At 39.3% G+C, this 20,137-nt stretch overlaps 1 protein-coding gene across 2 annotated transcripts; it reads left to right on the top strand.

Annotated features, from left to right (window-relative positions):
* The first annotated feature begins 1,270 nt into the window (after positions 1–1,270).
* LRRC8B (leucine rich repeat containing 8 VRAC subunit B) lies at positions 1,271–19,914 on the top strand. Of its 2 annotated transcripts, XM_082287573.1 has the most exons (6): positions 1,271–1,381; positions 12,145–12,199; positions 13,015–13,114; positions 13,777–13,870; positions 14,234–15,935; positions 16,898–19,914. In XM_082287573.1, the coding sequence occupies exons 4-6, from the start codon at positions 13,803–13,805 to the stop codon at positions 17,168–17,170; spliced, it is 2,043 nt and encodes a 680-aa protein (XP_082143699.1). In that variant the 5' UTR covers positions 1,271–1,381; positions 12,145–12,199; positions 13,015–13,114; positions 13,777–13,802; the 3' UTR covers positions 17,171–19,914. The 2 variants fall into 2 exon arrangements, with proteins under 2 accessions (XP_082143699.1, XP_082143698.1); XM_082287572.1 differs by having other exon boundaries at positions 13,777–15,935.
* The last annotated feature ends 223 nt before the right edge of the window (positions 19,915–20,137 follow it).

The raw sequence follows: 20,137 nt of genomic DNA, 5'->3' as shown, positions 1-20,137 counted from the left end.
ACTGAATACACATTTGAAAATTGTGAATACAATTTGAAAATTGTTAACTTTTGCAAAATTTAGTGACTGTGCTGTTTAAAATGAAGGTGGTTTTGTACAGCTGTGAAGAAAAGGATTTTTGTGTTTTATGGAGGAAAAGCAATATTTTGCAAATAGTCCCTTTTCCTGCAAAATTGATGACTGGACAAAGAATAAACATTACCATAACAGTGCGAGTGTAAGGAGTGCAATTATACCGTAAATAGAGTTTATACTAGATCCTTGCAGTGGAGTTACTAATAATGAAAATATGTCAGGACAATTACTTGAATAGGTTGAGCTGTTTGCACGACTAAGAGGAGGGAGACAGAGCCCATTTGTCCCAGTTCTTTGCAGAAGTCTAGGTAGGAATCAAAATTTTCCTTCAGGCTTTCATGCCTTTACCCAGCAGAACCGGCCTCTTCAGACATCTGGGGGAGGGAGTTGCGGTGTCCACTGGATAAAGAGGGGGTGAAGTAGGAAAGTCAAATGAATCAATGATTAAGTTTTTTTAAAACACTGTTTTTATTTGTGAACTTTATTATATCTGTATCAGGTTTTCAGTGGGATTGAAGAGCCATAGAAGAGTTTTGCCGCACAGAATTTTGCCTGTTTCTGTCAGAAAGGGTGGTGGGCTTTGGGTGTCCCTGGCCTCGGAAGGAGACCCCCGTTGCTGCAGGACATTCGCAGCGGCTGTGCCGAGTCTGGGGCGCAGCGGGGCGGGAGCTCATCCCGAATGCACCCGCGCGGCACCGCTCCCCAGCATCCCCAGCCCCGCTCCTTCCGCTCGGCCCCAGCGGGCGTTGGGGCCACTCCGGGACCCGCACCCCGTCCCACCGAAACCTGCGGTGGGGTTTAAGTTGCCTTTCGCAAGTGTCACCTTCTCTATTTTTATTTTCTAGCGGCCAGCATTAATGGCTTTCTCACTTCCTCCACCACCTCCAACGGCTCGGGTTATTTAAACGCCGGCACCCGGGGGGGTGGGGGGGGAGAGGTTGCTGCCTGTGAGCCGGCACGGCCGCGGCGCGGTACCGAGGAGCTCTGAGGCGGACGGGCACGGCTGCGGTGCCGGGAGCTGTCCGCAGGGCCGGCAGGGCGGCTCCGCAGGTGAGCAGAGGGGCTGGGCCGGAGCCGGGCGCGGCGCTTTTGTCCGCTGCAGCTCCCCCGCCCCCGGCCCGTCAGCGGCGCCGCCTGCCTCGCCCCATTGGCTGCGCGGGCGGTAACGTGACACCGGCGGCCAGCGGGGCCCGCCCCAGACGCGCCGGTTGGAGCCGGTGCCTCGCGCTGCGCCGCCGGCTGCCGCGCGGACGGAGCGCGCGGACCCAGCGCCGCTGCGCGGGCGGGCCGGGGGTGGCGGCGGCAGGTAAGGGAGGGGCGCTGCCGCTGACAGGTGCCCCGCGGCCCCGGCGTGCGCGGGAGGGACGGGTGGAAGGAGGGGGAGCAGCACGGAGCGGGGCTTTCCGAGGGCAGCTGTCGCCGTCCCCGCTTTTCCCGGGCTTGCCCCTCCGCCAGCGGAGCGGGAGGGCGCTGCCGTCTCGCGGGGTGCCCGGCGCCGCTCGTCCGGCGGCCCGGTGAGCCTGCGCGGCGGCCGCCCCTTCCCTCGGCGGCGCCCGGCAGCGGGGCCGCTCACCTGCCGTAGCCCCGCGGGCCGGCCGAGGCGGAGAGGAGCTGGGCGCGGGGCGCCGAGCGGGTCTGTGGCCGCCCCGGGGCCCGCGGGCGGGGCTCGGCGAAAACCGCTCTGTGCTTTGCGTAACCGATATCTGCGCGTGTCCTCGGGTGACCCGGGCGCTACAGGTCGCCTGGGGCCGCTTTCTCCCGCCCCGGGCTCCTCCGTCCGGGCGGCAGCTGTCACCCTTCGGCCCCGGGCGTGGAGGCGGCACCTGCCCTCGAGAAAGTGGCAGGCGGGAGGCAAGTCCCGGCCTCCCCGCAAGGGAGAGAAGAGTTAACTCAGTGTTGAGGCCTGACAGTTCTGCGCATCGAACAAGAACCGTCCTGTTTGTTGTTGTCTTCCTTTCCTCTGTCTGGCCAATGCGTTTCTCGTCTCAGCAACTCTGATCTTGTGGCAGCCCCTTGCGTGGCAGCCTCTCTTTGCGCCCTGGCTGAGTTGCGCGAGTGGCGTCAGGCTGACTTTGTGCCCGTCTGCTCAGGGGTGAAACTCAGGCAGCTTTCCTGGCTTCAGGTCCCTGGTGAATGCTGAAGTTGACCAGTTATGTAGGAGTGATTAAAGTGGACTTCCCTAAAGCTTAATTTTATATTAAGAATGTTATTAATTATGCTGATAAGGTAAACTGTGTTTGATTTGGCCTCTAGTGTGGTCATTTAAAACTATACCTGTGAGGTAGTCCTAGAACAAGCTAAAAGCTATGTGATCACTTCTAGTTTCAAGTATTTAAGCTATAAGCTCTGCTGACTCACAGCTTTCTTTCTTTGTTTGTTGAAAGGATAAGGTAAGGCATCAGTTATTTCAGGTGTCTTGGAATTTTTCTTTACATACCTTCCTCGCAGGGGGGGCAATGAATTAGGCCTTATTGATCTGTATTGTTTAACTTAAACTTTCAAGAGAGCAGTGAAGGAAAAACCCATGAGTATTAAGTAGTGAAATATTACAGTGCTTGTAGAATTTATTAAGTATTGTCTATCTATATTGTATGTATTTACTCTGTGTAGCTCAGCTGACAGTGTGGGGAATAGGAGAGTTATCCTAAGGAGCTTTTCTTCAGTATATGTGGCCCTGAGCAGGGCAAAGGACATGAAATGAAATGAGAGCAGAAAGGAGAATGATTATGGCAGAGAACCAGTAGTTAGTATATAATACAGGGGGGGTTTTTTAAGGGTTTTCTTGAGTGTTTAAAGCATTCTGTTGTAGTCAGATAACAAAATGTTTATCAGAGTTTTACATTAGCACATATTATTACATTCTACTGAATTTTACATTGATGTAATGCAATTGACTTTCAACTTCAGTAGGATTCATGTAACTTTTAGGAATTTGCTTGCTCCCTTACACTTTTGAGAGAAGGGAGTTACTGGTCTGACTTGTATTTGTCCCCTCTTTCAGGGAAACAGGATTTTCATGGGGAGAAAATTGCCTTTTGTTTATTGCAAGTTACCAATACAGCTGTTGTTTGAAGTTAATGAAAGCATGTTGAATAATTTTTAGAGAGGGACCAACAGTGCTAAAGAAACATCCATCAATATTTCAGCATTGTAAAATGAACCTTGTAGAGCAGTATGTCACTGTCAAACAAGTATTTTTCTAAGGGATTTCTGAAGGGCAGTGAAGAGGGAGGGAAATCTTGTCTTGCTTTAGCTGCTACTGTGCCTGCTCTGCCTGATGCGCTACAGGTAGCAAAAGAGACTGTGGCACCAGTAATACTACTTCAGCTTACAATACCTACTGCTAAAGCCATAAAGCTTTACTCAGCTAGGATTAGGAATGGATGTTTCATGTGACTAAGGGGATAAGGTGTGGTTTATATGGGTCTCAGTGCTGCCTATCTAAACGTTTCACACTGCTCTCTGTATTCTAAGCGCTAACCTGTGGGCTGTATTTATCCTTAGGCATCCTTATAACAGCTGTTCAACTGTTGTCTTATAAATGGTGTTATTCTGCCAGTTGCTCTTGCAGTTACTCTTTTTAAAGATAAGTTAGCAGTCAGTGCTGTGGTTATGAAGCTATTTGTTTCAGATATCCTAGGTAGCCATGTAGAAGGGTGAGAAATGTAAAGTGGAATTAATATTCTAATGTTTACGTATGTTGTCTTTAATGTTTAAGTGGTATAGGTTATATAATTCCAATTAGAGTTTTACCAGACTTGGTGAGTGGGCTTCAGTGTATTGTATCTATGCATGGGTTTGGGGATTATTTTCCCCAAGAGTTGTTAGTGTGTTACAAATGAGTTCTGGATTTAATTATTAGCTACTTGAAATCAAATTGCAATTCAGTATTGAACTAAAGTGTCATAATACTTATGAGTAGTTTGCCCAGCTATCTGATTTAAACTTACTGATATGAAAAGGCTGTGTTTTGTAGTGGTGTAGTACCTTGGAAGGAAGGCAGATGATGCAACTCTCAGTAAAGCTGTTACAAATGCAGTTTGAGGTATAGTGCTGACATACCCTCTTCTGATGTACACCTGAGAGGATTCTAGGGTCTTTCAACAATCAGAAGCGAATTGTGGAGAAGTTGTTATGGACTATTTTCAATTTAATTCTCATTGGTGTTGTTCTGTTTCAAAATAATGTATTTGCACACACTGAAATAAATTATGTGACTGCATTTCCATCTCAGCTTCTAAGTACATTTGGATGTTGTAAACTGGAATGCAGTTTACTGAAACTGAGAATTTAGTTGACTGTGAGAAACTGAAGGGGTTAAAAATGCTGGTAAGGGGTCTAGTGATGCCAGTAAGAATGTGGTAGTAACACAATCTGGTTGCTACTTATTGTTAGTATAATTTAGACATTGTTACAAACATTTTGTTTCTTTGTGAGATAATACTCTGAATTGTGATTTTAGTTAGCAAAGTTTCAGTTTTGTGGCACAACAGCTACAAAACTGGTCATGTAGTTTATTCAGGCTTAATTAAAGTGACATTGATTTTTTAGAGCTCTTATTTCAAACCCCAGAAAATGTAACCCCTTATTTCCCAGACATTATTGCTTTAGTTTTCTGGGGAAAATACCAGTATTCTGTGAGTAGTTCAGGTTGTGAAGTATTTACTTAGTTACTTTCTGGTAGCTAAATAAAATCATCTGCATCCAAATATGAGGATCTACTGAGCTAAAATTTAATAATTGCACATTGTGATTTTAATGCTGAAGTATTAGTCCTTTGAACTAATTTTTTTCATCTGAATGAAAGCAAAATCTTGGTGTGCATTTGTTGTGCAATCCAAAATATTTGAAGGCGGGAGGGAATTTGAAAATTTTTAACTAAAAACTGTTTCTAGGCTGTGTTTAAATTATTTACAAGATGAACTTTAATTTTCAACCCATGCCAATGCAAGTGTGAAACTGATTATTACTTTTCCAGTGCCTTTGCAGTACAGGAAAACTGTTTTCCAAGTAAACACTTTTTATTAAACATTAACATTGCTTAAATACTAACTTTGCAGTAACACTGACTGCAAAGTTGGGAAAATTATTGCTTAATTGAAGCAAGATGGGATATGTCAATACTCAAGTGCTTTACTGAACAGGAGTTAAAAGCAGTGTCTGCTTTGCTTCAAATTTTGATTCAGTTTCTTACAAATATGGAGCTAGATGTTTTTTACTTCAAAGTTCTTAATTGATTCAGGTGATGATAAAACCTTGACTCTTGTTTTTGTAGTTCTTAAACTTGGCTTCATACCCAAGTGTGTTTCTGATAATGCTGCTGTCATTTTTATATCATACTAGTCTAGCCCATAGAGCAATTTCAAATACAAATTCACATTCAGATACAAATACTTTGACTAGTAAAAACACTTTCTCCAGCCCTCTCCTCAAATTAAGTCCAAGGTGTTAAGGATTGTGTTCTAGCTGAAATAGGCCACAACCTATGCTTCCAGAAAGGCCTGTACTAGTGAGGCCAGCTGTTGGGTCTCTTAAGACAGCCTACTCAAAAAAGGAAATTTTGTGCCGCAGGAGACTTGCACAGCACACTTGGGTTGATGGAAGTACAGCGCATGAACATGGGTCCTGAACTAACTTGGTGTTTGTTCAGGAAACAAAGCAGGATTACTGTAGATTTGCTGTAGAATTCAAGTTTGATCACTTGTTTGTGCTTCTGAAACTTAGCGTTGTCCTAGGAGATGCTTCTGATAAGCACAACAGGGCTTTCAGCTCTCCTGATCCCATGCATATGGGCAGCTCTGAACTGTAGAGTTATGTTCAGGCATGCAGTTGGGACACTGTCACCCAGTATGTGCAGTGGGGAATTTGTCTTTCAGCCCGTTCCATTTGTTAAAAGAAGAGAAGATGTAGCTGGTTGCTTTGTCCTATTAGTAAATCCGTAATGCAGAGTAATATGAATAGGAAGAGACTTAAGAGACTGACGGAGTTGTGCAGCCAGATTGCACTCTGCTGGAGGATTGGTAAAGCCTATTCAATTTCCATTTCAAGCAGGCTTGTATTGACTCCAGAGTCTCAAGTTTTTTCTATTCTCACCTGGGGGGGAGGGGGGACTGGGTTTCCTTAAAAAGGTAATAAGATGGGTTACAGGAGAACTGGCATACAAAGAGTGCCTGAGTTTGCATCAGATATCAATTGGAAATTTATCTGTTCTCATTATTCTGTTCTAGCTGTTTAGACCAAACATCAAGAATCAAGTGTTTCAGCTTCTCAGGCTGGCTGTCAAGAGTAACTGTCTTTCCTGTTAAGATGAAAACCTGCCGCTTCTGAGAGGAGATATGAGCTGCTACTGAAAATCCAAATCAGCTTTCCAATGTCAGAACTAATAGAGCGAAATCAGATGTGTTTCTGTATTGCTGCCCTGATAATTATATTTTCCTAGATGCAATTAAGTTCTTGTCTGTGGAAGTAATAATATTCCCTTCTAGAAAGTTCTCCACTAATCTTATGCAGCATCAGGAAAACTTAAAGACTATTTTTTGACCATTCTTAAATCTTGTAGCTATATTTGTACATGGTAATAATTATCTTGTATATTTTTTGTGACCTCAGTTGCAGTTTCCATTCTCAACACCTGCTATCCTGAGAGAATACTGCTTGGTCTTAGCAGTCTATAAATGTTGAAAAAACATCAGCATCCTTTTTTTGGCTAAATGATGAAATTTTAAGTTATTGTACTAGATAACTGTTCATATTTTAGAAACAGAATTATTCTAGGTAGAATGAGGACTACAAATACAAGTTAATATTTCTGATATTGGACAGAGGTGATAACTGTCTGACTACTATTAGAAAAAGGAAAAGTGTGTGTGCTTCCAGCTCTCAGAACCTAATAGAAGCTTAGTACAATCCAGAACAGTCTCTCTAAATACTTAGTAAGAAATTATTACTGTATAATATTCTTCATTTAAATACTTCTTAGAGAATAGCAGAAATGTTACCATGATTTTACAGTTGCGAAGTTTGAGTTGGAAAGAAGTAAAATTACTTGCATGAAGCGATCCAGCTGTCAGAAGTTATTAATTAAATATTGGGATGAAACAAGATATGTCTCTATTGTATGATCAATACAAAGCACTCTCTTCTGAACAGGTGCTTGCGTTGATATTCATTGTAGTCAGTATTTTAGAGGCTGATATGTCACTTAAACTTAACTTATAACCTTAATTTATATATTTTAAAAATGCATCTCTGATCTTGGAAATAGTACTGAGACAGTAAAGCTGTACAAAAGAGTGCTTACTAGAAATGCTCACATTTGATTTGGAGTCCAGATTCTGCTTGGTTCATTAGGGATCTTAGAAAGCACCATGGCTATGAATGGAGTGGTAGGTTCTGGACAAGTAGACAGCTTGTTCTCAGAGAGATCCATCATGGTGATGCAATTACATGGAAAAAAAAGCTGGTCTACTGTTCATTTTACTGTATTTTTTTACCATTAATAGGCTTATCTATTTAACACTGTAACATACTTGTTCAGAAACTTAGGTTTGTACCTACTTACTAATTTTTCTCCATTTTATTTTGTAGGGTTTTTGTGTAAACTGTTTGTCTCACCTATCTCTTTGCTTTTAAACTTGGGTTTAAATTGAATCTTTTCCTCACTAGTACAGGCCTTTCTAGAAGCATAGGTTGTGGCCTATTTCAGCTAGAACACAATCCTTAACACCTTGGACTTAATTTGAGGAGAGGGCTGGAGAAAGTGTTTTTACTAGTCAAAGTATTTGTATCTGAATGTGAATTTGTATTTGAAATTGCTCTATGGGCTAGACTAGTATGATATAAAAAGCACACAACATAACATTTGAATACAAATTTTATAATGCAGCTTCATTACAGAGTTTCATCTTCAAAGTAGTTGACTTGTTTTTACCCTCCCATCTGCTATTGAGAGTTAAGCTTAAGTAACTTCATGCACTTGGGCAGACCTAACAGATGTGATTCAGTACCTATAACGTGGCCCACAGGTATGTAATTTTAATAACTTAGGCAACTGGAATGTTTGAATGTAGTCCATCTCCCTAGTGAGTGTTGGACCAATGACATATTTTACAAAGTTTACCTCTGGACTGGCCTTCCTTGAATAGAGAAAACGCTCAATACTTGCATATCAATAATATTTAATGCAAAGTTAATGTGGCTCAAGGAAGACATTGGTCTGTTTTGGAGTGCTGCAGGCATAGGAAAGAAATGCATAATGTAATGTATCTAATCCTGTACAGTCAGATTTCAGGAGTAAGTCTTGTGCTTGTAAAGCAAATCAAATTGGAGTAAAGCATATTTTCAATTAAGATTAGACTGGAACTTTATAAAGACTTTAGACTAGGTAAAGTATTTTTCTTGCATTAAGTGTACCAGAGAGAGAAAAAAAGGTGAAACTGCCTTTAAGTTGTTTTTAGACCTTTTGTGTTGAACCTGGGAATGTTCAAGCTTTTAGATAGTTGAGGAAACCGAAATATATTTGCCATGTTCTAGTCTTGTTTTTCTCAGCTTGAGGAAGATATGGTAGTGGTAGAGTGAGGTAGTAGTTGCTTAATTTTAAGGGGTTTTTTTAATCAACTTATGTGCTGTGCAGTTAACTCTGAAGCAGTAGCAGAGAAGGGTAAGTCTTGTAAAGTAAAAATATTAGTGTAGCCCAACTTAATAAATTTTAAACTATGCTTGCAGTTTTTTCCCTCAGAAATTACTTGGCTATATAGACTCACGTAAGCCTTCCCGAGAGAGCAAGGACTGATTCTTAAGCAGCATAAAACTTTCCTATTACTATTCTATACCTTATGTTCAGCTGTCTTGAGAGCAGGAGTGTTTAAGAAGGGCAAAGGCCTCTAGTCAGTCCAGGTACAGATCATTGAGATTGTCTGTAGTTGTAATTTCTGAGTATTTGGAAGGACTTTGGGTCTTTGATTATTTGAGAGGTTGATATGGCAAACTTGTAATAATGTTAGTGTAGTGTTGAAGATCCAGTGGTTGAGGAATATGCTGGTTATTGTAGAGTGTGGGAATGTCTTTGGGTTTGTTTTAAATACAAAAGGATAATCACTTATACATGTTTAATTGTCACCTGTGATCTCCTTCAGAATGAGCTGAAAAGAAGCTTTCTCTAATCTTGTTTGTGTTGTTCTGCATTCAGTGGAATGCAGATTCAAAATCACAATCCCTATCAAAAAGGTCCTACAACTGAGTCTGTGCGTGCACACAGGTGACCAAAGTACAGATTCTGAAAGACCATGTATCACTGCTTGAAAAAGGGAGAGGCAGTTATGTAAATGCTTCTGCTACGAGTAACTATGGCAGTATCATTCTTTATGGAGTCACTTGCACCAGAACTCTTGCAGTACCTGGCTATTCATTGTTTACAGAGTACTTGAGAAAGGAAGCAGGACCGTGCCAATAAAAGGAGAAGTTTTTGCCAGGAAAGATCTGTTTTGGTGATGCGTGTGTATGGGTAAAATTTGTTTAATTTTTTTTCCCTTGGGGAATTTTCATGAGGATTTATTTCCAAGTGGAGGTTCAGGCTGTGCATGTGAAACCATAAGCAGGTACTGAGAATCTCATAGGGGAGTCTCAAAACTGCCTATGAAGCCAAACTGATTGTGTGTTTAGTTTATTATTGGACTTAATTTTCCATCCAAAACTTGAGAAGAAAAAGTGATCTATTTAAATTAGGTAGAAGCTAAGTTAGTACTGTAGTTCAGGAAGGACTTTTGATAGAAAATTGATAAAACAGCTACAGTACATAGTGTGTCGGCATCTCCTTATCTAATTTGAGAAGCAACTGCAAGAGTCTAAAGAGACTGGCTGAAAACTTGGTGGCTGTGTTTGAGGGGGAGGGAAAAAAAGCAAGTCAGGGGCCATGGGAATACCTGTCAAGGTATGCTTTAGTTGTATAAATCTATCTTGATTAAATTAGTGTGTTGGAAACACAAGTTAAATACCCTTGAGGGAGGACAAGAAAGGCAGTTGCCTTGCTGCAAAGATATCCCTAACTAAATGTGCCTAAAAATTATGTGAGCAATGACCAAATGACAGAGTAATGCAATGCCAAGTACCCTTTTGGCAGCTGGGGGTGGTGGTGGGTATCTGATGCTTATAGATAATATTTTTCAAAATGAGAGCCTTTTACTCACATTCTGGATATGTTTCTGTTGATCAGATTTAGTAAGTCTTGAAGTAACTAAAAATTACCTAGATATTAGTGATCTTTTTTACTTTATTTTTCTGGCCTGTGTCTCTATATTGGTCTGGCGTAACTCTCCTGAAGTCATCATTTTGCCTGGGGCTAAACTTCATTCTCTCTTCTTCTAAGAAAGATTGCCAATTGAGTTAGGCCACTTTGAAAAGCTTTTATGGCTTTGATATGGGTTGAAAGCTGCTGGAGATGAGGTTTATCAAATCCATTACAGTTCAGTGTTATTCCATTTGATTAGTCACTTTTGGCATACAGATAGGATTTGAAAAAAAAATGTCTTCAACAAAATTATTATCGATAATTCACATGTTTACATTACAGTTGTTTATACTGCATACTCCTCCAATGGGAAGCTTTATTTCATACACATAGAACTATAATGGATACACCTGCTTCATTGGAAGGCTTCAGAAAGTAGCCCTTCACCAGACCAGATTTCAAGTATTTAAATACTCAATATTGTGACATTTGCTTCCTGCTAGAAAGTGTTATAATACCACAGCAAGGATGTAGTCTTTTTTCTGGAATCTCTGATGGGGACTAAAAACTTTCCATTGCAAGGCAGAGAGGTGACAAAGCATTTTTTAGAAACAGACTTCACAAAGTTACATGAGTCAGTCTCACCCTGAGTTCTCAATCTGTACAAAAACAAAACACTTTTTTTTTTTTTAATTAGCATTACATCATTGGTTGAAAAAGGTGTACTGAGTGGTGCAAGCTCTCAAGTATACCCATACGCTTTTCACAGAATTGGCTTAAGTTTCATTTTCTGTTTTCCTTTTTGTAAATTTTAGGGAAAATACTTTATCAAAGAGTGTTAACTGTTTTATTGTACTCTGAATTTTGTCCTTGGTACTGAATAGGTATGCCTTATTCCCCAAGGAATATATTACTTACTCCTTTAAGCATTTAGTTACATGAATCATCCTAAAACATTAGTATCTCCCCAAGTCCCTGATGAGGTTTACATGTTTGTCAGGAAAAGAATTGCTCCCATACTCATGTTCAGTAGACTTTTCACACTATGTTAAACTCTCAGCCAACTTAGTGATAATTTTGACTTTTTGAGTGTTTTTCTTTATTAAAAAATTGCTATTTTTACCTTTTGATCTTACTTTTTTTCATCGTTCAATATATTCATCTCTTAGTGTGTTCTTTACAACTTTAACAGAGGTCCCAAGTCTTTCATTTTTATAACAAAGTTGAAGCAAGAAGAATTGACTGGTTTTAATTTGAAGTTGGAAGTGGAAAAAAAAGTTTATTTTCTTCTGTTTACATTCAAATCAAACATGTTTGGCTTGAGTCAAGATGTGATCCAGGTATTCTTTGCAGAATGAAAGCCTTAATTTGAATGGGTTTAGTATCTCTTTGTGCTTTTATACCAACAAATTTATATTCAAACCACAAGAATTATATCAAAAGATCTCATTTTAAAGGCATTTGAGATGTGCTTTTGGAAGTTGAGGTGGAGTGATTGAAGGAATTGCTATTTCCCAGCTGTGTAGAGCATCTCAGCTGCAGAACTTTTAACTTTACTTAAATGCAATAACTGTTGAGCTTTTTTTCCTAAGCTTCTAGTGCTTAGAAAGGGGACAGTGAGAGAGGCCAATACTTTATCTCTACTTTAGGAAAAGCAACTTTCAGATAGTGAACAAGTAAATAATTTGAAGGGGGTGGTATCTTGTAGATCCTTAGATCTTTTACTCTTAGAATGTTTGCTCTCTAAAATGCTGTTGTGGAAGGAGTAATGAGCTACTGTTCTAATACTCACAGTTTTTGGACCAAATATTTCACAATCTTATGACAATTTATTTTCCTTCCAGGAGTGTATTGTAACCATCCAGTCCTTATTCAGCTGCTTTCCCTTGGGTGGGCCTGGTAAGTTTTTGTATTTTATTATAAATAGCTTTGTCAGTGCAAGAAGGGTTAATTTATTTTCAGTCATTCTTTCCACTTGAATGTGGAGCAAGAATAAGGTTCAGCTATTGTTTGACTTTTTGTAACAGTTTGTCAGCTCTGTTTAAAATTGAAATGTACAGTACCAACATATTATAAACAAGAACCAGCATGTGCCCAGGTGGCCAAGAAGGCCAGTGGCCTGGCCTGTATCAAAAACAGTGTAGCCAGGGGGACCAGGGCAGTTCCCCGTGTTGGGAACTTGTGAGGTCCCAACTCGAGTGCTGTGTCCAGTTCTGGGCCCCACATGACAAGAAAGACAGTGAGGGGCTGGAGTGAGCCCAGAGAAGGACAGTGGAGCTGGGGAAGGGTCTGGAGCACAAGTTCTGTGAGGAGCAGCTGGGGGAGCTCAGCCTGGAGAAAAGGAGGATCAGGGGGAACTTACCAGTCTCTACAACTGCCTGAAAGGAGGGTGTAGCCAGGTGGGGGTCATTTTCCCAAGTAACAAGGTCATAGTTGTTTGGGGGAAAAAATTACTTCCTCATTGAAATAGGGCTAGCTGTAGGCAGTTTCCCCTCGGTGTTTGGGGATTTTTGTGTTGATGTAACTGCAAAGCTTTTATTTCGCATTCTGCATGATCACATAGGAGTACAGACTGCTCCATTTCATGTAGCTGTAGCAATGCAGAGCTTAATGGATGCACAATGAGGCAGCAGTTCTAATGCAAGCTGAAATGTTTGCTCTTTATTTAGGTTAAGGCATTGCAAATAAGTATATTCAATATTTTCTCCATCCAGAATGAAGACAAATGTAAAGATGGCATGTCCGAGGAATTTTAAAAGGTGTAGACCTCCTGACTGAGCAGTGCTGTGTTTTTTATTCTGTTTAATTAGTAAAGTAAGTATGAATCAAACCTATGCTTCTGAGAGTTAAATGTGTCACTTATATATATATATATAAACAGCAATATTGAACAATAATAAATTGTGCCACCTTAATTTTTATTCTGCCAATATGCTTAATTCTCTTGATGGGAGAAGATGGGGAATTATACATAAGAATATGTAATACAAAATGCCTTTTGGGGAATTTGTATATTTTTAACTGGGTAGAATTATTTAATCTGGTAGAAAGTTCTAAATTACAAGAGCCATCATGTTAATGTACCACTCTGATTTTGGAATTCTTCATAAATAAGAAATCACTTATGTAAGTTAATGATGGTAGTGAAGGCCTGCTTTAACTTATACCTGCTTGTTGCTTCTACTGGAGCAGTGCCCAAATGTTTGGTTAAAATATACCTTCTCCTAATCTCTCGTGCTAGTTTCGCTCTCTAAGTTTTTGCATTCCAAGTACCTTTCCTTAAAATAAATCCATGAGATGATGGCTGGGGTCAGGTCCCAGAAGTTCTTGGATCCTTTCACTATGCTCTGGAGTCCAAGCCACATGTTACACATATTTAAGACTGTGAAAACGGTAATAAACTTCAAGTATTTAATGGTGAGATAAATTGTTTTTAACAATTATCTAAGAATGTCTTTTCTTTTTTCTTCTACCAGCTGCTGTTCTCTCACAGGTGAAAGTCATGATCACGCTAACAGAACTCAAATGCTTAGCAGATGCCCAATCATCCTACCACATACTAAAACCATGGTGGGATGTCTTCTGGTATTACCTCACCATGATAATGCTGCTACTTGCTGTGCTTGCTGGGGCTCTCCAGCTTACTCAAACCAGAGTATTGTGTTGTCTTCCTTGCAAGCTAGAATTTGACAATCATTGTGCTGTGCCTTGGGATTTAGTTAAAGCCAACCTTAACATGTCAGCTAGCTCGACAGCACCAATAATCATCCCGCTTAAAATCCAGAATTATCTCCATCGGCAGCAGTATTCCTACATTGATGCAGTATGTTATGAGCGACAGCTTCACTGGTTTGCCAAATTTTTTCCATACCTAGTGCTTTTGCATACCTTTATTTTTGCAGCTTGCAGTAATTTCTGGCTTTACTATCCTAGTACAAGTTCCAGGCTTGAGCACTTTGTAGCTGTTCTTCAGAAGTGTTTTGACTCTCCGTGGACAACGCGTGCCCTCTCAGAAACAGTTGCTGAGCAGTCTGCGAGGAAGTTGCCGATAGCCAAATCAAAAACAGTGATTTCATCACCTCAGTGTTCAGGAGACATAGGGGCCAGCAGACAGTCCCTGCCATATTCACAACCTGGCTTGGAAACAACTGGAAGAGAAAATTCAAGTGTTCTTGATAAAAAAGAAGGGGAACAAGCTAAAGCTATATTTGAAAAAGTGAAGAAATTCAGAGTACATGCCGAAGAAAAGGATGTCGTATACACAGTGTATATGAAACAGATTATAGTGAAAGTCTTTGTAGTTGTCATAATAGTAATTTATGTCCCCTACTATTTATCCTTTATTACACTTGAAATTGATTGTGTGGTTAATGTTCAAGCCTTTACAGGCTACAAAAGGTACCAGTGTGTTTATTCACTAGCAGAAATTTTTAAAGTTTTGGCTTCATTTTATGTTGTTTTAGTGATCTTCTATGGGTTAACTTGTACTTACAGTTTGTGGTGGATGTTAAGAAGTTCACTTAAGCAATACTCTTTTGAGAAGTTGAGAGAGAAAAGTAATTACACTGATATACCTGATGTAAAGAATGACTTTGCATTTATTCTTCACTTGGCAGACCAGTATGATCCTCTTTATTCCCAGCGATTCTCAATATTCCTGTCTGATTTGAGTGAGAACGAACTCAAACAGATAAATCTTAACAATGAATGGTCAGTAGAAAAACTGAAAAATAAACTAGTAAGAAATTCCCAAGACAAGACTGAACTTCACCTTTTCATGTTAAATGGTCTTCCAGACAGTGTCTTTGAACTGACAGAAATAGAAGTCCTAAGCCTGGAACTTATTCCCGAAGCCAAACTTCCTTCAGCTGTGACCCAGCTTGTCAATCTCAAAGAACTCAATGTTTATCATTCATCACTAACGATGGATTATCCAGCAGTCAACTTTTTAGAAGAAAATCTGAAAACCTTGCGTTTGAAATCTAGTGAGATGGGAAGAATTCCGTTTTGGGTCTTTCATCTAAAAAACCTACAAGAATTGTGCTTAACAGGATATTTCATGCTAGATCATCACAACTCCATATACAATGACGGCTTTCATGGGCTAAAAAATCTGAGATCCATTCACTTAAAAAACAACCTTTCCCGTATACCTCAAGTGATTACAGATCTTCTGCCTTCTTTACAACACTTGTCTATCAACAATGAGGGAAATAAGCTGATAGTGCTAAATAACCTGAAGAAGCTGGTAAACCTGAGAACCCTGGAATTAATCTGCTGCGATTTAGAGCGCATTCCCCATTCCATTTTTACCCTAAACAATTTGCATGAAATTGACTTAAAAGAAAATAACCTCAGAACAGTGGAAGAAATAATTAGTTTCCAACATCTTAAAAATCTTTCTTGCTTAAAATTGTGGCACAACAGTATTTCATATGTCCCAGTGCAGATTGGTGCATTATCAAACCTGGAACAGTTGTATCTAAATTATAATAATATTAAGAATGTTCCATTGCAGCTATTTCTTTGTAGAAAGTTACACTATTTGGATCTTAGCTATAATAAGCTAACCTCCATCCCTGAAGAAATTGGTTATCTGACCAACCTGCAGTACTTGGCTTTGACAAAAAACCACGTAAGTAGAACTTTGAATTACTACTCAAAACCAAAAATAGATATTTAACCTACTATTTCTTCTGGAACTGCCTCTAGCTTGAAGTGCTTTTGTGGTGTTCATGATTAAAGCAAACCCAGAAAAAAGGGGTGGTGCTTGTTTAATTACTAAAGCTTTGGAATCAGCAAAGCTCACCTAATACTATCCTGGTTTGTAGCGGCTTAATGGCTTTGGTCCAGAGACAGTATAGGTTAGCATGGCTGCAGAAACGCATCTTTCCTTGCCCTGCAGCTGTCAATCCTATGTAGTATTTTAATGGAAGTGAACAGCATTTAATTTTTACCTTAAAATGTCAAACTGAAAGCTAAAGTTAATCAGCAGCTGGTTGATAAGCAGCTCAGGTGTATGATGGGGAAGAGGGAAATAATTATGGTTGGTAACCTCATCAGCAGTGCTAAACTTTCTGGCTCGTTAGTGTGGGGCTCAGGCTTGTGACTTCTTTTGAGGCTTATAATTGTTTTCATTGGTGAGGCTTGTTTTGGATGTTACATGTCAGTAGAGTGGGCCAAGATTACTGTACTGCACAGGTAACTGCTTGTACAGGTTTCACAACACAGGAGCTGCTAATGTCTCTCCACAGCCTGTGCTTGTTCTTAAGTGATTCTCAGGAGACAGTGGGCTCTTCCTCTCCCCTGCCCCCTGCACTCCTCTGCATGCACGCATGGATGTACTCCCCCTTCCAGGCTTGGTGTGTGCCAGGAGCCAAGCAGCTTTGTAACAAAACAGGTATAATAAAACCATTGTAGTGCTCTCAAGCACTTGATCACATAATGATAGAGAAATTACAGTCTTCCTTTTCCTTTCATAAACTAAGAGGGATTTTTACCCTAAAATAAAAACTGGAAATGTCAAAACATGCAGCTGTACCTAGGCTAACAACTTCTAATGTACTTTATTTTTGTTCTTCTCTTTTCTTTTTCTAGATTGAAATGCTGCCTGATGGATTATTTCAGTGCAAAAAGCTGCAATTTCTTCTTCTGGGAAATAACAGTCTGATGAATTTGTCCCCTTTTGTGGGTCAGCTACTGAATCTTGTTCACTTAGAGCTTATTGGAAACTATCTTGAATCCCTTCCTGCTGAACTGGAAGAATGTCAGTTCTTAAAGCGAAATAATCTAATTGTAGAAGAAAGGTTGTTAAAAACACTTCCCCCTCGTGTAAGAGAGCGTTTGCAGGCATGCTCAGATAAGTCCTAAGTTTAAAATGAAACTCTGCATCATTGCATTCTACAAGTCTTGCTTAATATATCTCTAAAAATCTGTATATGTAGAGAGGAGTGAAGGAAAGAGAGCAATTTACAAATCAATCTTAAATGCATTGAACTGAGTCGATTGTATTGGAAAAGAAAATTTTACTTAGATTCAAATAAAAGATGCAGCCTTTTACAGGTAAACATGTTTGAAAATTTTAGAACATGAATTGTTGTTTAGGTTCTACTGATTGAAATAATTCAGCTAAATGTTTATGGTAGTATTGATATGGAAGGGGTGATTGCCTGGCTATAGTGAGAGTGTATATACTTTTTTCCTATGAGAATTTTTTCTGTTGATAGTGATGATTTTAAACAGTTTCATCTCCTGCCATATGAGATCTAAGAACTGTCTGGAATTAGTTTCTAAATATGAATTCTTCTCTAACTTAGGATGTATTAAATTAAGAGCTTAAACTATTTGAGCAGTTTATTTGCATGGGGTATACTGAAAGTAATTTTTCATCATAACTTAATTTTTAAAAGCTTTTGACAAGTACTAAGCATTAATTCTATAATTGTGGAAGATGCCATTTGAATCTTACTATTAAATACCTAGAACTGGTTTCAGCATTTTGTCTTAAAAATAGTAAATACAAAATTAATTGTTGCCTAGAAATTGGGAAGAATCAGAAGAATCTGAAGTGACTGTTGTGCGCATGTCCTAGAGAACCAATCTTACATTACTGATCTTCAGAGACAGTGATGGCAAACAGAACACAATATAGTTGCAAAGTTGTCTTCTGTATGTTGTGAGCATCACAGGTGTTAGTGTAGTGTATGTTTCTGATTAATATTTTTATAACTTCTCATTACTGACTGCCTCAGTGCAGCTTCTCCACACCCAGTTATTGGGGAGAGGATGAAGGACATTTGTATTAGATACGGACAGAAGGACACAGATAAAACAAACTAAATAATCACACATCTTATATGCACTTAGGAGGAAAAGACAGGAAGCATTATAAGCTTTGCCTCTTCTAGGGATGTAATAATTTCATAAATCATAGTGGTGGGATAAACTCTTATGCCATCCTTAATACTTGCAAAACTGGATGGAAATAAAACGTTTCCTGACTTCATTCTTCTGCTGTGCGCTGTTTTATTATATTTGAAGTCTTAATTGTCATGATGTTTATCATGTTCACTAAAAACATAAGTTATGCCCCTGGGGAAGGAACAGGTTAGCATGCTTTCCAAAAACATACTTTAAAACTTTAACATAGTACAAAAAGTTTTGGAAAACTAATCTCAGTTATGGGATTAATAAACAGATGAAGTAAACTGTGCCCTGAATGACTTTGTGTTCAAGAAATGTGCTAACAGACTGTATTCCAGTTTGTAATAAAAAATCATCACAGATAAAACTAATTTTAGTATTAGACTACTTTTAGTCATCTCTTGCTCCCATTCCACTGCCAGTTTTGTGGCGTGTGAAGTTTATTTTGAATGAAAATGCCCAAACAAATCTGATCAACATGAAAGTAGATGTCTTTGCAGGAGCAGTGCAAGAGGTGCATGTTTATCCACTGTACTGATGGCATTCCAAAGACCTTTGTAGTGGGAGCACTTTTCTTCTCAGGGAACCAAAATGTGGTAAAACAATTGCTTTCTATGTAGTTCTAGAAATGTTTAAACTGGTTAGTTGTGTTTATGTGCAGACTAGTGCTGCTGGAACAGTGTTTCATAATGTCCGTATGTAACTCCTCCAAACTCTGTCGACTAATTTTGAGTTGTATAACAGTCCCATAGGAATTGACATAGTTCACCAACAGAGCTAGTACATGTGATTAAACCACAGTGCATTGATTTACACCCCTGTGGCAAAACTTGTGTTAATAATTGCAATAGGCCTGTCTGGACTTCATAACTTAACATTAAAGAACACTTTATGCCAGAATTTGACATGTAAGACTTGCAGTCTAATAATTTATATCAGATTAAATAAGCATTTTCTTTAAAGCTTTTTTTCTGAACTGGAAGGCTTTGTTGAAAAAGTTAAATCAGCAAGTAACTGACTTGGCCAATAGCTTCAACTTTTTAAGAATGCATCAGTCCTTTTATGTAATCAGTCAAACTGATGAAGGCAAATAATTATCTTAAATGTGCATTTTACACTAGTTCTGTCAGGAGTGAAATAACAGAAATAACTTGGAGAAAGGTACTTCATTTCTAAAATGGTAGGTTCAAAGGATTTGAGAAACTACCCAAATGCATAATTAATAGTAATATTGTTTTATAGGCTAAATGGGTTACATTTTTTGCAGACTTTATTTTGTCACTCTGCACCCCCTCAAGAGGGTTGGATTATTTTAGCTGTATGTTTGGGTGTTTGAAAAACACCCAGACAAAAGCTGGAAAGTGTAAAGGCTATAATGTCTAGCCTTGCTTTGAAACCACAGTGTGCCTTTACTATCCCTTTTGTATCATGAAACCTAATCCAAGTGCTTAGAATTGAGGGTGGAGACAAATGTAACCCTGAATTCCTTGAATTCACTTCAGCCATCACCTTAATACTCACTATTTCTTCACAACAAGGGAATTTTCAGGGAATCAATTTATGAATCCACTGTCAAACTTTGTACAATAATACTGTTGGCAATCTAGTCTTTGTATAAAAAATAATTTCCAATCAAAAAAAGGCTTTTCAACTTGTTTGTGTTGTATTGTGTTTAAGAACTTTGTATTGTGACCTTCCGTATCATGAACATTTTGTTTAAAGATTAAATTTTTGTTTGCATTACAATTCTACGAACTGTTCTTTATTTTTTGTAAGAGATGTTGCATTTAATGCAAAGCTCAGAAGTCTGCTTCCAGCTATCTGTATCTGTGTGGTAGCAGGTCTATCTTCCACAGGAAAGTGTGAAGATAATGAACAGTAGTGGGAAATGAACGCTATGCTCCATGTCAAAAC

This window comes from Coloeus monedula (assembly GCF_965178545.1).
Source record: "Coloeus monedula genome assembly, chromosome: 9".
Taxonomy (NCBI): Eukaryota; Metazoa; Chordata; class Aves; order Passeriformes; family Corvidae; genus Coloeus; species Coloeus monedula.
The sequence above is the reverse complement of the archived record's forward strand: the minus strand, read 5'-3'. Positions and strand labels throughout refer to the sequence as shown.